This window comes from Silurus meridionalis, chromosome 7, assembly GCF_014805685.1.
Source record: "Silurus meridionalis isolate SWU-2019-XX chromosome 7, ASM1480568v1, whole genome shotgun sequence".
NCBI lineage: Eukaryota > Metazoa > Chordata > Actinopteri > Siluriformes > Siluridae > Silurus > Silurus meridionalis.
In genome coordinates this window covers 6,732,182-6,749,266 of record NC_060890.1, presented here as the reverse complement: position 1 = coordinate 6,749,266, position 17,085 = coordinate 6,732,182, and the positions used below count along the sequence as shown (strand labels likewise).

Here is a 17,085-nt window from a genome sequence, read left to right as displayed (position 1 = left end):
GCCAAAAAAATTCCGACACGTCAAACTTTAACACCTTTAATTTTTTCAGCAATTTGAGCTACAGGAGATATGTCGTCTGTTGGATCAGACCAGTCTTCGTTCCTCACGTGCATGAACGAGCCTCGGCCCGGTTCACCACTGTTCCTTCCTTGGACCACTTTTGATAGATTCTGAACACTGCAGACTGGGAAACATCCCACAAGAGCTGCAGTTTGGGAGATGCTTCTAATACATCAGCTTTGAGGACAAAATGTTTTTTGTCACATATATATAAAAGCACAGCAAAATGACTTTGGTCACAAATCCAAGCTTATTGGGAAGCGAGAGTTAAATTATTATATAATATATACACATTTGTATTTTTGTTACCGTTCATACATACCATCACATGCTATTTTGTATTTAAGTCCCATTTACCTATGCAAAAACAATGTTAGAAGGTCAGTACTGTATTGATCACCATCACTGCACCCCGCAACATTGTATATCTGCTACAAATGGACATTCGGTGCAACCCAGATGAGGATGGGTTTCCTCTTGAGTCTGGTTCCTCTCAAGGTTTCTTCCTTATGCCATCTCCGGGAGTTTTTCCTTGCCACAGTCGCCACCGGCTCACTCATCAGGGACAAACTTACACTTATAAAGAACATATTCACTTTTAATCACATTATCTGTGTAAAGCTGCTTTGAGACAATGTTTATTGTTAAAAGTGCTATACAAATAAAAATGAATTGAATTGAATATTGACTTCACAGCTGACAGGACTGTATATACAGTGTGTATTCAGTGGACATCCTGTAGGTACACAGTTCTTATCTGAAGTTGTAAGATGTCCCTCATTCGCAGCAGTGATATACACACTTAAGAAATGGAGATGTCTAGATTAATTGTCTGCACTGAACTATAAATAATCCCCATCCTCCCGCCAAAAAAAAAAAAAAAGACACGAGATCACACTTTCTAAAATTTATTGTTGCATAATGAAGTCCCCAGAATAAAAGGTTGTACAAAAAAAAAAACCTCTAAAGAATCAACGTAAAGGTAAATGCAACACATAATTCAGCAATGTAACAAATCAAACTACAAAAAAAACTAACATTGGTTATTTATTTAACGCTATTTATTTTTAGAAAACTATATTTGCATACCAATTTAACCTCTTTTAAATCGTCTTCTTAATCGCGAGGACTATAAAAGGAAAACAGACGAAAAACCATAAAAAAAAATTCACTGAAGTAAAAAAAAAAAAAAAAAAAACAGACTCAAACCAAAAGTCTCTCGATCGCCATCTGAACCGACTGGATCTGAGGTTTCAGCTGTGATCCCTCCTTAATGGTGACCGACGTGGCGATAACCGGCCTCGACACGCCGCAAGCTCGTCCGAGGGCCTGCTTGGACCTCACAAAGACGTAAGGCACGTTTTTGTCCTCGCACAGCAACGGGAGGTGTAGAATAATCTCTAGTGGTTCGGCGTCAGCAGCCATGACGATGAACTCCGATATTCCACGGTTCAGTGTTTTAGTGGCTGCGAATTAAAACAAGAAAACGTTAAACACAGTCTTGGGCATGAATACAAAATATTTTTACGTATCAATTACAGATTATTTCATTCGGGGTAATCAATAACCTCAATTGCAGAAAAAGCTGGGACGGTTTAAAATGTAAATAAAATCGGAATGTTTGTGAATCTCAAACCCGTATTTTACACGCAACAGAGCGTAGAATCACAAACGTCAAAACGGAGAAAACGTGCCGTTTCAAGGAGAAAAAAATAAAAAGTTACTTATTATTTGATGCCAGTCGAGACTTCCTCGCTTATTAAGAACAAACTTACAATTATTAGAAACAAATGTACAGCCACTAAACGTATTAAGTTGCGTAAAAGAATTGATATTTATCTCTGTAAAGCTGCTTAGGAAACAATGTCCATTGTTAAAAGCGCTTTACAAATAAAAACAAATTCAAATGTTGAATTATTGCTGAATGAGTTCAAACTTAATAGATACTATCAAAGAAAAAAGATTTGATTTCCTTGGGGTACATTTCCAAACATTTTACACGTGGACTTAAATGGATTCCAATGAGCCTTAACAGACCCCATAATATGATATACAGGCTACAAAAAGTCCTGTTTTGGTATATGAACATGAAGAAGCTCCTTATTTTGGATGATCTGAAACATGTCTGAACAATTAAACTTTGTTTTTGGCCCAAAAGTGTACTGTAGATGGACCTTCTTTTCCCGGCTGATACAGTTAAGGGTCACCACAGCAGATCATCCGTCTCCATAAACCTCCTCTGTAATCTTCCTCTTTTCCTCCTTAACATTCTTCTACCAAGAAACCCCATGTTGCTCAAACTGCACGTCCAAACCATCTCAATCGCACCTCCCCCACTTCATCTCCAAAACATCCTACAACTTCTTTCGGCTTCTCCCATTAGGGGTCCCCACAGCGGATCATCCGTCTCCATACCCCCCTGTCCTCTACATCTGCCTCTTTCAACCCAACTACCTGCATGTCTTCCCTCACCACATACATAAACCTCCTCCTTAAACTTCCTCTTTCCCTCCTTCCTGGTGTCTCCATCCTCAGCATTCTCCTACCGATATACCCCATGTCCCTCCTCTGAACATGTCCAAACCTCTCACTTTGTTTCCAAAACATCCTACATGCGCTGTCCCTCTAATAAACACATTTCTAATCCTGTCCATCGTCATCACTCTTAACAAAAACCTCAACATCTTCAGCTCTGCTACCTCCAGCTCCACCTCCTGTCTTTTACTCAATGCCACTGTCTCTAAAACATACAACATCACAGGTCTCACCACAGTCCTATAAACTTTCCCTCTCACTCTTATAGATACCCTTCTATCATAAATCAGTCATGTCTCACCCTCGTTTGCTCCTTTGCGCAGCTGCTTGTAGTTGGATGCCTGCTGCACCAGGTCCAGGATAGTTTTGCTCAAAGTGGCATCAGCCAAAGGGTAGGCCTTGGGATTGACTTCAGCTTCAGTCTGAGGATGGAGGCAAATCAAATGCACCATTATTACTGATCTAAAATAAGACTAAAACAGTAATATTCCGGGACTAGTGCCCAGTTTTGGGTATTGGCTATAAGAAATTGTGCAAAGTACAGAATCCATGGTGATCACGTGACATCTCCAGTTTACAGATTATATTTTAATTTGCACGTAAATTAATAAAATCATAAAAACCTTATCATGAAAAGCATGTATAGTAATGTGAAGTTAGAAAACCAACCAACTTTGTTCATTCAGAGGTTTATTTAGATAAAGGTTGGTGTGAACTGAGTAAGTGGGGTTCATTGATACTCACCATGATTTCAAAGATCTGGAGATCAGGTCCTCTCGGCAAAGGCTTCACGGAGGACAAAACACTTTACAGGCTTGAAGAAAAAGCTTCAGGTACAAAAAAACCCCAAACTATACACTGAATTGCAAAACTACCGCCAAAGCACAACGTACCGACTTACTGTCTAACGCAACACGTGTTTTGAGAAGGAAAAAAAAGCACTGCGCATGCGCGTGTGATTCTTCTTAACCGGAAACAGGAAGCGTCTCCTCGACTAAAGTCCCCCACAAAATTAAAAGCAAAATACAAACTATAGAACACAATTGGTTGTGATGCAATGTTTTATATGCGAAATAAAAAATAAATAATCTACAGGAAAATAAATGAATAAAAAAACCAAACATATTAACTGGATTAATCAAACTGGTCCCCAGGCTTACTGAGAATAAAATATTTTTTTAATTTATTTATTGTTTGGTTTGGTGTTTTGGATATGGGAATGGAATTATCGTAGAGTAATTGGTTTTGTATTCATTTGTAAAATTTAATTGATTTATTTCATAGGTTCTTCATAAATCTGATCACTTATGATCCGCTTCACTATTCGATAAATATTTCTATTTATCCACTTCCTTATCTATTTGTACAATAATGACACACTTTTCACTAGTTATGTCAAAAATCATGTTTATAACAAAGTTTTCACATAAGAAAATAACATGTAAACAAACAAACAGAATAACATTTGAGTTTTGAATAGAATTGCTAAAAAAAAAAAAATCACGCTTTGCTATTAATCAGTATAGATTTAATCTTAAAAGATTTGTACACACCTGACCTTTTAAACTGTCCATTATTGTGTGTGGTCATGCATGAAATACACTATATGGACAAAAGTATTGGGACACCTGCCTTTTCCAAACATATGTGGTTCCTCCCCGAACTGTTACCAAAATGTACACAATCGCATGTGATGTCTTTGGATGTGGTAGCATTACATTTTACCAATACTTGAACTAGGAGACCCAAACCTGTTACAGAATGATAATTCCCCTGTGGACAAAGCAAACCCCATGAAGATATGGTTGACATGATTTGAAGGGGAAGATCTTGAGTCGCCTGCTTTAGAGTTTTGGTCTCAACCCTATCAAACACCTTTGGTTGGAATGTGAACATTGACTGCACCCCAGGCCTTTACCCCCCCACATCAGACTTTACTAACATCTATATAGCTGAATAAGCACAAATCTCCACAAGCACACTGCAAAATCTTGTGGAACATCTTTCTAAAGGATTGGAGGCTTTTATAAGAGCAAATGTGGACTAAATGTGAAATGGGTTGTTCAAAAAGCACATGAATCTTATGATCAGGTGTCCACAAAGTTATGTTCCAATAGTGTATTTTTTTTTCTGGTACACAGCCAAGTCAGTATATGCAAAGCAGCACTTAATGAGTGATTAAAATCAGCACACTTGAGCTGTGATAGAGGGTCCTGAAGTGGCCCTATATGAACTATTAAAAATTGATAGGAATGTGATCATTACACATATGGCTGAAGAGGGTATATTAAGTTTGTGTGTGGACTGTGTTTTTGAGAACCTCCATGGATCTGCCTGGCTTTATTTCTGCTGAATAGAGTCTTCTTCCTTGACACCACAACCCTGGATCCTGAACTTGACCTTGTAATTAGATTTGTTTTCACTAATAATTTGCCACAACAACAACCCATTCCATGCTTGTGATCCTGCAAAGGGTTTCTGCTAGATTTTGGGGTGTGTTTTTTTAGTTCATTCGGATGGAAGCACATTGGAGAGAAAAGGCTCTGATGCTAGAAAGGGTTTAAACAACATTTTAGTTCATCCCAAAGATGTTCATTGGGATTAAGGTCAAGGTTCGGTGCAGGACTTAGAGCTGTTTTGGCTCCCATTAGGGGTCCCCACAGCAGATCATCCATCTCCATACCCCCTGTCCTCTACATCTGCTTCTTTTAACCCAACTACCTGCATGTCTTCCCTCACCACGTCCATAAACCTCCTTCTTGGTCTTCCTCTTTTCCTCCTTCCTGGTGACTCCATCCTCAGCATTCTCCTACTGATACACCCCATGTCCCTCCTCTGCACATATCCAAACCATCTCAATCACGCCTGCCTCACCTTGTCTCCAAAACATCCTACATGCGCTGTCTCTCTAATAAACTCGTTTCTAATCCTGTACATCGTCGTCACTCCCAACGAAACCCTTAACATCTTCAGCTCTGCTACCTCCAGCTCCACTTCCTGTCTTTTACTCAATGCCACTGTCTCTAAACCATACAACATCGCAGGTCTCACCACAGCCCTATAAACTTTCCCTTTCATTCTTGCAGATACTCTTCTATCACAAATCACTCCTGCTATCACTCTTCTCCACCCACTCCACCCTGCCTGCACTCTTTTCTTCACTTCTCTAACACACTCTCCATTACTTTGCACTGTTGACCCCAGGTACCTGAACTCCTCCACCTTCACCAGCTCTTCTCCCTGCAACTGCACCACTGCACTGCCCTCCCTCTCATTCACACACATGTACTCTGTCTTACTCCTACTGACTTTTATTCCCCTTCTCTCCAGCATGTACCTCCACCTCTCCAGGCTCTTCTCAACCTGCTCCCTACTCTCACCACAAATAAAAATATCATCCGAAAACTTTATAGTCTAGAGAGACTCCTGCCTGACCTCGTCCGTCAACCTGTCCATTACACTGCAAACATTCATGTATTAATTTATTGATATATATCGCTTGAAAAGTCATGCTCATTTGTCTGTATGGTGAATAACAAAATAAAATACTCTAGCATTAAGAGTGATAATAAATACATTTCAAAGCACAATAAAATATCCACAATAATACTCTGGCCCATTTAATTTTATATTCCATATTCCATATATTTTTATCCATTAAAGAAGGGAAAAATATTTTTTAAAATAGTGTGTTTTCCGCTCCAATCCAGCAGGTGTCAGTGTTTGACTCGAGCGTCTCTATCTGAAGAAGGAGTGACACGCGGGGGCTTGTGGGTAGGACGTCCAGGTCAGCCATATTGTCTTCTCCAGCCGCCTGAAGGAGAGAGATAGAGCAAGAATGAAAGGGTTTCGGGGAATAAGCCAGCTGTCGGTGAGAATTATTGTTATTATTATTATATTTTATTATATATAAATATTTGTATGGTTATAGCTTGTGAATGTGCTGTAAAGGCGTACATGTTAAGTTTGTATTCGGCTTCTCCGACAGCACGTACTAACCTCCTCCTGTATACTATACTAACTAGTATGGAAGAATAGTACGCTGTCAATGGCGCTTTGACGGTCTCACATACTACCTAGTGCGCTAGTATGCGGCTGTACTCTCAGTTTTTGGTGAGAGCTGATAACAGGATCTCTTGGCCTTGCTGACTTCCAGGGCACTTTCTTTAGTGCAGAAAGTCTCTCAGCTGTATTTCTGAACAGTTCTTCGCCCTCAGCGACCTATAGATCAGTAAATAAATCAGTGACATCCTTTGCATTGACTTTTATTGGATCTGAAAAGACTAGTATCAGTGGTTCGTACCTGTATTGGATTATTAGATTAAAAAGGTTTTGTCTAAGGTGTAAATTGGTGGGTTTTGTGTTGTTGTTGTTTTTCCCCCCACGTGACAACAAGTGTATAAATTAAAACCGCAATTTGGATTTCAGGGTCATTACGTCCTTTATTACCTGTTTCCTGTACCTGAAATATATTCATCACGTGTTTTTATTCCATCCTGTTCTAGTCTTGTGTTCATCCAATTAAATACACTCACCAACTTTTCATTGCATTGGAAATAATTGGAATATAAACTTACCATTGCCTTGCTACTTCAGACCCATTAAAAAGCCGGTGTTCCTGTCTTCATCTGCTGTTAGTGCTTCTCCAATAGTAGAAATAATATATATACATTTATTATAATCTTGTCTAGGGCTGTAACGATTTCTCAAGTAACACGAGTAAATCGATTACAAAAAGTAATTGAGACAAATGATCTAAACACAGAGCACTGTGTTTCCCACGGACCATTATTACTGACGCACCGCCCACTTAACTCTGGAGCGCTTTTTCCAAAGTTTGGGATCATTTCAATCTAAAAGAAAGAAAACGCCGTACAGTCACTTTTCTGTAAATAAAGCAATTTAAAATCGATTTTTCTATTTGTATTTATTTATTCTATTTGTGTGTTCGCGATAAACACCGATTTAATCCGTGGACAATTTCTAGCAGCTTTTTCCCAGAAACAAGAAAACCACATCGTGATATTGTGAGATTAAATAAATAATAATTCAATATTTTTTTGAGATTAAATAAATAATAAATTTTTGCACACAATCGTATTTGATGGAATTTGGCTATAAAATGCACAAAATGGGTTTAGTTTTCACCGATATTCTTGTATGAAATTTCAGCAATAAAAATGTAGATCTTTCTAAAAAAAATTAAAACAAAAGACTTGTTCGTTTTAAGAGATCTCTCTTTTTTTGTTTTGCTCTTTAATAAAGAGAAAGTACTTATCCAATTACTCAATTAATTGAGGTAACAATCGTTAGAATACTAAAATAATCAGTAGCAGCAGCTCTAATCTTGTCTCTCATGTTGACCTTTGCTTAAATTCCCATCTTAAAGTCCATGTTTGTGGGTTTCCACGTTTAGTTTTACCCCAAGTTACAGTCAGAACGAATCATTTTCATTGTGTAAATCAGTCACTTCAAAACATCATCGCTCAAACCTCCTGTTCAGACCGCAAATGATTACAACTTACACAATCAAAAACAGCACCAATAAATAATATATTTTGATTAATAAATCATTTCATCTATAGAATCTCATCCTGAGTTAAAGTCTACATCCTTATGCTGTAAATGTTTTAGATGCTGGCATTTCTAGTTCCTATACTATTGGAAAGTTGGGGTTCCACTTCTGTAGTCCTGGTGATAAGATGGTGCTCTGTAGGTGTTGCTTTGTTTGTTTTATGCATATGGATCGCTTACATGCCAGTCCTACCATCTTGTAAGGATTGTAAACCCCCCCACCCCACCCCCCCAAATCTCTTATATTAATTTGTCATTTCAAAACAACGCCGCTTTATCGTTGTTCTTTTTGATTGAGTTTTTTTTCCTGTGTTTTTTGTATAGATGTCATCAGGGTGACAAGTCCTTTAGTTTCTTTAGGCTGATGGAAATGTTTAATGTTTGTTAATGTTTTTAATGTGTTTTTATTCTGAATGTAAAAACTTCTTTGATTTGTCTTGTACTTTTTACAAAATATCTTAAGTTCAAAGGTTTATTTTTCATGTCTACTTGTTGGTGTCAATTTACCAAGTAGGCTTTTCTAGAGATCAGCTGTATGTCATTTCTTCCACTCTGATTTGCAGAAGAGGCTGTATGCAGCCCAGGCCGCCCGTAAGGTTGAGGTTTCCGAAGCCCTCAAGTTGGTGCCACAGGAGGTGCAGGTCAGTATGTTTTCACACTCTACATTATTTGAATAGAGAGAGTTCACATGGCCACCTGAAACCATGTGCCCTGAGGGTTTAATGGGGCTTCTACACACTTAACAGCGGTGTGATGAAAGGGAGAACCTGCAGAATAACACGGATCACATATTGACCAGACGAAGCTGATCACATTTTTTTGCACAAAGATGAAAAGAGGTTACATGAACTGTTTCTCAGAATGTCAGTGCAGGATGTGAGCATACTTTGATTTCTTTCTTTACAAAGCTGAATGCAGATCTAGGAGTTAAACAGTGCCAAAACTGTTTGTAGAAGCCTGTGGAAAAAATTTTTCCAAGAGAATCTTCACCAATTAAATCGCCTGGTGTTATTTGGTGGCCCAGCATTTCACTAAAACATTTCACACTGTATTTCCCTTTAATTTGTCACCCAGCTGTATATATTTGCTAGTTGGACGAGAAGGATTTTTAAAATACTGGTCAATGATTCAGAACTAGAGGTTGACTGATTTATTAATTTGCAGATTAGAGGTTCAGGCAAAAATCCACACCAATAGTTTTTACCGGTTGCGTTATACATAACAAGAGCGGCCTCTAGTGGCGATGGCGCATGCTTTTTATTTATTTGTTTATTTATTTATTTATTGGATTGGATCAGTTTTAATGCACTTTGTTTGAGCAAAACCACTCACTGGAGCTTCTCTTTCAAAATAAAGAAATGCATTATTTTTCCCTTTTTTTAATTCTCTCATTTCTGATTAATGAAATTCTCGTGCCTTTTCATTCTACTTTTCTCCTGATAGGATTCTAGCTCCCCTCCAGTCCCTGTGTAGTCGGACCTCTTTGGGTGCGATAACATTTTTACCTTTGGGTGTGGCATATAAAATATGAGAACACATTTCCCACCAATTCTGAAAACATACTCCAAACACTGTACAGCCTTCGAATTTCCATTCCAGGTTTATCAGTGTGACTCACAGCTGCTCTGGAGTACCTTATTATAACGTAACCGCTCCACCGACTCAATCATCAGATTGTAGTGGTCATTTTGGAAATCTTGCACCCAGCAACGTCGATAGGAGGGAAAAAATAAAATTCAGTATATAATATTTGGTGTCAAAATGCGTTAATAATAGAATAATAGTTTATTTTATGGGTTTGAATACTAACTGGTATAAAAGTACTAAGCCATTTACTCCATACTCATTGATTCCTTGAACCCTGTAGGTAACCAAATTGCCGAGCGGCCTGGTGATTGCTTCCCTGGAGAACTATTCCCCAGCCTCTCGCATCGGCGTCCTCGTAAAAGCCGGCAGTCGATATGAACCCCACGAAAGCCTGGGTGTCACACACTTGCTCCGGCTGGCCAGTGGCCTGGTAGGTTGTGATTTACTCCAGCTAGTGAATAAAATTTGTGTATGCTTTTATATGTATATTAACATGTACCTGTTGAAATTTTAGACTACGAAAGGAGCCTCTGCGTTCAAGATCTGCCGTGGCATCGAGGCAGTTGGAGGAAGTCTGGGGTGAGTGTCCTGTGTGTTCTGATTGTGTTTTGTCTACTTATCAATGTATGTTTCAAATGTGTTTTTTTATTTTTTATTTTGATATATGCAGCGTGTCTACAACCAGGGAGACCATGGTCTACACGGTGGACTGTTTGAGAGATCACATGTAAGCACACTTGGTTCTGATGTGTTTTGATTAGATTTTTTGTGTTGATGTGGGAATATTAACGGTTATGTGTATATTTGTCTGATTGTAGTGATACAGTCATGGAGTATCTGATCAATGTGACCACTGCACCAGAGTTTCGGGCATGGGAGCTGTCTGATCTCACTCCCAGGGTAAAAGTGGATAATGCCCTCGCCAGCCAGAACCCACAGATTGGTATGTTTCTTGTTAACATAGTTTATTATTATTATTTTTTTTTTAACACACATTTAGTCAAACTGGCAAAACTTTAATTCAGGAAGAATCTGATCCAAGCCTAAAGGACCTGACAGTAGCTGAACAGGACTGAGATGCCTCGGTCTAAACCAGAAACAAAAATCAGAAACAAACTCAACACAAAAGGATGGAGTAGGAGCTATTACACATACACATTAGTTATAGAGCTCGATCAATAGTTGATTTTACCAATAATGATGGCCAGCTTGGATTCAACTTGCAGATAAATGATTAATCAACAGATCGTTTTTAAAATGGATACTGGATAAAAAAAAGAAAAGAAAAATTCACTCCCTGTAAAATGGTTCTGAACATTTTTACAAATATAAAAAAATCTGAATCATGAAAATGTGCTAAAATAAAAGGCATGCATTCACACTGAAGCAAAAAGTGAACACTCCAAATCAATAAAACCAGTTGCATCCAAAACGAATGGAAAAAAGAAAAAAAAGACATTTGCACGTAGTAGCGTGATTCGCCTTTAGAGGTCGCTTTCGTACTGTGTAACAACAGTTAAGCTTCTTAGCCATATCAGCAACCCGGAAAAACTATCGGTACGAGTTTTTGGCGATAGTACCATCAATCAGCTATCGGTGACGATTAATCTGCAAAACCGATTAATCAGTCGACCTCAAAATCCGTTCGAAGCATTGGGCTCAACTACTGTTGAAGAAATAATACAAAAAGACTAATTGTAATAAAAGATTTGTCAGATGATGTCTTTTTTTTTTCTGGCCGATATTTAGAAAATGAACGATTTATATGAATTTCTTCAGCCATATATCCGAATACTTTTGTTTATACAATGTGTATATGTAGTGCACATACACTATAATGAAATTACTGATACCAAGGAATTTTGACCATAAATATGCCTGATTTGTTGCCTATTTCTTCATAGTCCTGTATGTGTTGGATGTTGCTTTGTTATGGCGCGTAGAAGATCGCGTCTGCGCTTCATCAGTGGTCAAGTCCTGGCTCAGGAATTCAGACATTTTTGCTACTGATTTGAAAATGTGGATCCAAACTGGTTCCATGAGCAAGTCTACAAAGCCGTTCTGTAATGTCCTAGATGTAGAGCTTGTCACTCTGGATAACGTTGAGGTTGCTCTGTTCTCCCAAGGTCTCCTCGAGAATCTGCATGCTGCTGCGTACAAGAACGCTCTTTCTAACTCTCTGTACTGCCCCGAGTACATGGTGGGCAAAATCACCACAGATCAGGTGAGAACCAAACTCATGGTTATTGTGTATGCACTGTAAAGCATTTAAGTTGATTTTTCTGTACATTTTTCTCTCCTCCACAGCTGCACACTTTTGTTCAAAACAATTTCACAAGTGCAAGAATGGCTCTCGTTGGACTCGGTATGTTCAATTTTTTTTTTTATTTTTTTAGAATTGGTTCTGTGTACTCGTATCCAATTTTAATATAAATAATTCCAATTTTTGTCAGGAAGTTCATTTGCCAGTAACAAGCAGCGCTGAAGTTTAATTAACCATGTCTAAAACCCTAATGTCTGTTGTATAGGTGTGGACCACGCTGTTCTTAAACAAGTAGGAGAGCAGTTCCTGAACATCCGTAGTGGAGCAGGTGCCGTTGGCTCAAAAGCAATGTACCGTGGAGGTAATGCCTCGATTACAACTATTCCCTTTGTGAATTAATTCATTCTTAAACAAATTCCTGAACCATCCGAACTATTCATATCAGACATGTCAAACTCAAGCCCCTGGGCCACTTTCGGCCCACAGATCCCTTATATCCAGCTCATGAGTCTGGTTGGTCTGATTCTGATGAGGTAATAAAATTTTTCTCATCTACCGGACAAAGTTTGACTCTGTGACCGCTGCACACCCCTGGAACAATGCCCCATGTTCACCAGTCTGCTTGAACGCTCTGCATCTTTTGGACATACATATTACAATAATGAACTAACAGCCAAGAAAAGCTGCCACGCACCTAAGCACATTAAATATTTCCCCAGTAAAAGTGCTAAAGTATTTGCCCTCAAATGTACTTAAGTATCCAAAATATTATGATTTATTATCGCTATAAATGTTCCTGTTATCACAATTCTTTTTATTTTTGTCACATTTGCTCAATCAACTTTATGTAAAAAGACTTTAAATCTTAGCACATTAGTCTTTTAATAGAATGATATTAATGAGTTAAACCCTGACTGATTTTAAAACACTATTGCAATTATCATGAGCCCCAAACCTTCTTTTAAATTATTTTATAAAAAATTAAAAACAAATACAACTGTCGCCAGTTGGAGTCTGGAGTTTCTTCCATCATTTATTCCTCTCAAAATGTTCTGCTTGCTGTTGAACTGACACTGAACTGTACGTTGGGGATCTGTAGAAACCACCAAGCGCCAATCAAAACATGTTTAAGTTTTTATCCACTCAGAAATAAAAAAACACAACGAATGAATTTGCCAAATGCAGTTGAGTAAAAAGAAAGATATTCCCCCCAAATGGAAATACTTCAGTCGAGTATGGATACACAAAGAAGCTACATAAGTTCAGTGATGAATTACCTTGACTTTTTCACTGTACCCCACTTGCTCAGACTTATTTTGTTCCTCAAGATGCTACGGGTGGAAGAATTGCTTTTGGATTGTTGTGTATTATTATTATTTATTTATTAATTTATTTTACTTTTGGACTCCACGTGGCCCTAATGTCCTATGCCAGTTGTATGTTAAGTAATAGAAAGTTCTACAACAAACCTAATGTTTAAAATTGAATAATATTCATGAAAGATGTCTTTGCTGAACTGGTTGTAGAGTTCTAGGAGAATCAGTCTTTTGTGATGTGCTTGTCTAAGGACCAAAGTGAAGCAATATCAAATTATTTAATTCATGTTTGTTTGTGTAGGTGAGCTGCGGGCTCAGACAGGAGACAGCCTGGTGCATTCGGCCGTGGTGAGCGAGAGCGCGGCGGCCAGCTCTGCTGAGGCTGTAGCTTTCAGCGTCCTGCAGCATGTTCTAGGAGCCGGACCGCACGTTAAGAGAGGCTCCAACATCACCAGCAAACTGAGCCAGGCCATCTCCAAGGCTACGGCTCAGCCCTTTGACGTAAGTAAAGTCGCACACGAGCAACCTTCAGGGGTTCTGTCATTCAGATTCACTTTAAATAAGTAGCAATAATGAGACTGTGAGCGAGTTTGTGGATCAGGTGACCTACACTTAATTGAGCTTAAATGACTTTTTTTTCACACCAGTGAAAATACTAGCAAGCTACACTAACAACACTACTAGCAACACTACACCCAGGTCTCTCTTATTTGTATTTTTTTTTGTTTTTGTATTACTTCTCCCTGCTTTTACACTCGTTTCTGAGATTTAGTTCACTTCATGCTGTTTTGGGAGTGGTAGGTGATGACGCATTTGACGTTCTATGTTGATTCGGGATGCTGGTTTATTTTTGTTTAATGTGCATGTTCAAAGTTGGATTTCGTTTTTCTTGATTTCTCCCTAAAGCTGTGTCACATTATCTCATAACCATATTGTTATGGGTGGCTTTAAGGGATTGAATGTTTCACCAAATGTAGCTGATACACTGACATGGGTATCGGTAAGCACTCTAGTAAAATTTCATGTTAAGTAGCACTGAACAAAACTAAAAGAAACAGTACTAAATCATGAACATGTGCTAAATGAAATAAAAATTAGTTAATGAATGGATATTCAAAAAAATGTAAGGCATGCATTCACACTGAAACAAAAAGTAACACTACAAATAAATAAAAACAGTTACATCTGAAATTAAATAGACACATCAGAAATAAACAGCATGTGGCATCAGTGATTTGCCACTAGAGGCTGCTCTAGTACTGTATATCACAACCCTGAAAAACTATCAGTATAGATTTTTGCTGATAGCCAATAGTTCCAGCAATCGACTTTCTTTGATGAGTCGGTTGGACTCTAGTAAAATCGACCCGGCTGGCTGTCACTGTGACTTGTTTTAAAATATGTCTTCTTTTGTGTGCACGGTCCATTTGTGCCATTAATAATCCATAACTCCTTCATACTTAAATTTGTTTTTTTCTCCCTTCTATTTTAGGAAAATGTAAGTTTCAAAGCAAGTCACTCTTGTTAAAGGGGTTATGGTGCTTCTGTATTCTAATCTCAGAGCTGTTTTTAGCTGACATTTTTAAATCTTATGTTAAGACGATGTTATTTTGATCTGTGTTCATATCTGAGTTGTTATTAATCATTTGTATATCTTTTGTCATGTCGTGTTTTAGTATTAATTTTCTTTCCTTACTGTGTGCTTGTTTTTTGTAATTAATGCAAATGAAAACACCTGTAGTTTCAGGTGTAGCAGCTTTGACACTTTATCACAATATGATTATTATTTCTTACCCACAGGCCTCTGCGTTTAATGCCAGTTACTCTGATTCTGGGCTGTTTGGCGTGTACACTATCTCCCAGGCTGATTCTACTAGAGACGTGAGTGAAATTGATACCTGATGTTGACTGTCTAGATCTGAAATTCTATCTGATGGAGCCTGACAGATGCAGTTCTCGTATTCGTTTGTTTTGTCAGGTGATCAAAGCGGCCGTCGGACAAGTCGGCGTTATCGCACAAGGAAATCTGGCTGCAGAGGATCTGAGCAGAGCCAAGTGAGCGTCCAAGAAATCTCAGCTTCTCTTGATGGATTCTCTCGCTGGATTAGGATTTCAAATCTTTGAAATGTCTGTGTTTTGTGTCCAGGACTCAATTGAAGGCTGAGTACCTTATGTCCACTGAGACCCCAGAAGGCCTGTGGGAAGCTATTGGGACACAGGCACTGACCGAGGGCACTTATCATACTCCCGAGGCCATTAGCCAAAAAATCGATGCTGTGTCTTCGAGTGACGTTGTCAATGTAAGGCACAGGAAAGATTTCGGTGTTCTTGCAATGGATTAACAGTCATTTCATTTTCTTAGCTTTTTTTCTTTTGCTAGTAAAAAATAAAAGACTTAAATAAATGTGTTTGTCTTCAGGCGGCGAAGAAGTTCGTGTCTGGGAAGAAGTCGATGGCTTCCAGCGGACATCTGGTTAACACACCTTTTGTGGATGAAATCTGAACATCTTTCAGTGTTCCAATAATTATTTTGTCACCTCTTCCTTAATCCTAAAAAAAAAAAATCACAAAAAAAGACCACGGTTCCAGCACACTTTGGTGTCTCACACAAAGTGGTAATGCTGCCATGTCCAGTCGGTGTTGAGAGGAGAAAAAAAAAAGATGAACCTCCATGAGCTTGTCCATTTGAAATGTATAGCACTATGTAAACTAATAAATAAAGAGTATTGGGGAAACGTGTGATGTGTCTGGTGGTATTTATTAAGTCTGGGAATAACGTGTGGATACTATTGTTGCCTTCTCATATTTTCAGGTTTGATTGGTCCTCAACCCTGGTTAATGTCTGTGTAGAGTTTCTTGTGTTCTTCAGCGTGATTCTGTTTTTATGTTCTTTTGTTAAAAAAACATGCACTAAAGAAACACCTAGTCTTTTACAAATGGAAAAAATACAAAAAAGATATATACAGGAAATCTTTTCAATTCTCGTATTCTACATCCATAAACACGTGTGATGGGTTTTCTTGTTTTGCCTTAGATGTCTTAAAGAGAAGTTTTATTCCTAAAGGCATAAAATTACCATTCAAGAACAGTTTCTCTTTCTCAGGCCTGAACATCTCTCAAAACACCAATATTCAAATAAGTAGGAATCAATAATGTCTGAATAGCGATAAGAAATATAAAAATATACATAAACATGAATAAAAACTTTCAGCATTGCATGACAAACTAAAATTGTACAAATCACAAAAAACTATATATATATATATATATATATATATATATATATACTGTATATAACCTCTGTACAAAACATGTACATATTACATATATCTTTTTGACTCCATTACATCTGCACTATTTTATCTTTATATCCTTACTGTACATTCTGCCCAACATTTCACATTCATGTATGTGTGTATATAATGTGTGTGTGTGTGTGTCTGTGTGTGTGTATATATATATATATATATATATATATATATATATATATATATATATATATATATAGTAACTTGTTTAATTAGCTTGCACATTTCTTAAATGCCATAATCTTATAACCCTCCACTTCTGCACATTTCCTCTTCAATCCCACAGCCTTAGAACCATCTATTTGTACTTCTCAATGATGTCCACAAATCTCTGCACTGATATAGCCTTTAGATTTATTCACAGTACATATGCTTACATATATATCACATGCTGTAAATATGCTACATATTTATGTGCTCTATTTGCATCATTGCTACTTTT

General features: G+C 37.9%; 2 protein-coding genes across 2 annotated transcripts; one reads left to right on the top strand and one right to left on the bottom strand.

Annotated features, from left to right (window-relative positions):
• Positions 1-952: 952 nt before the first annotated feature.
• Positions 953-3,546, bottom strand: snu13b (SNU13 homolog, small nuclear ribonucleoprotein b (U4/U6.U5)). The gene is made up of 3 exons (XM_046854151.1): positions 3,340-3,546; positions 2,897-3,017; positions 953-1,526 (listed from the first exon to the last, which is right to left on the bottom strand). Exons 1-3 carry the CDS (start codon positions 3,340-3,342, stop codon positions 1,264-1,266), a joined length of 387 nt encoding a protein of 128 aa, XP_046710107.1. The 5' UTR covers positions 3,343-3,546; the 3' UTR covers positions 953-1,263.
• Positions 3,547-6,310: 2,764 nt separating this feature from the next.
• LOC124389302 (cytochrome b-c1 complex subunit 2, mitochondrial) lies at positions 6,311-16,074 on the top strand. The gene is made up of 14 exons (XM_046854652.1): positions 6,311-6,466; positions 8,733-8,810; positions 10,037-10,186; positions 10,271-10,335; positions 10,427-10,483; positions 10,575-10,699; positions 11,883-11,980; positions 12,064-12,121; positions 12,285-12,380; positions 13,637-13,836; positions 15,136-15,216; positions 15,314-15,390; positions 15,482-15,635; positions 15,755-16,074. The coding sequence occupies exons 1-14, from the start codon at positions 6,434-6,436 to the stop codon at positions 15,836-15,838; spliced, it is 1,356 nt and encodes a 451-aa protein (XP_046710608.1). The 5' UTR covers positions 6,311-6,433; the 3' UTR covers positions 15,839-16,074.
• The last annotated feature ends 1,011 nt before the right edge of the window (positions 16,075-17,085 follow it).

Bases quoted from the DNA above. Each gene is read 5' to 3' on its own strand.
- snu13b (XM_046854151.1), bottom strand. The intron at 1,527-2,896 runs GTGAGACATGAC...TTTAATTCGCAG, and splicing joins GCGCAAAGGAGCAAACGAGG to CCACTAAAACACTGAACCGT.
- LOC124389302 (XM_046854652.1), top strand. From the start codon at position 6,434: ATGAAAGGGTTTCGGGGAATAAGCCAGCTGTCG. The intron at 10,484-10,574 runs GTAAGCACACTT...GTCTGATTGTAG, and splicing joins GACTGTTTGAGAGATCACAT to TGATACAGTCATGGAGTATC. The intron at 13,837-15,135 runs GTAAGTAAAGTC...TCTTACCCACAG, and splicing joins CTACGGCTCAGCCCTTTGAC to GCCTCTGCGTTTAATGCCAG.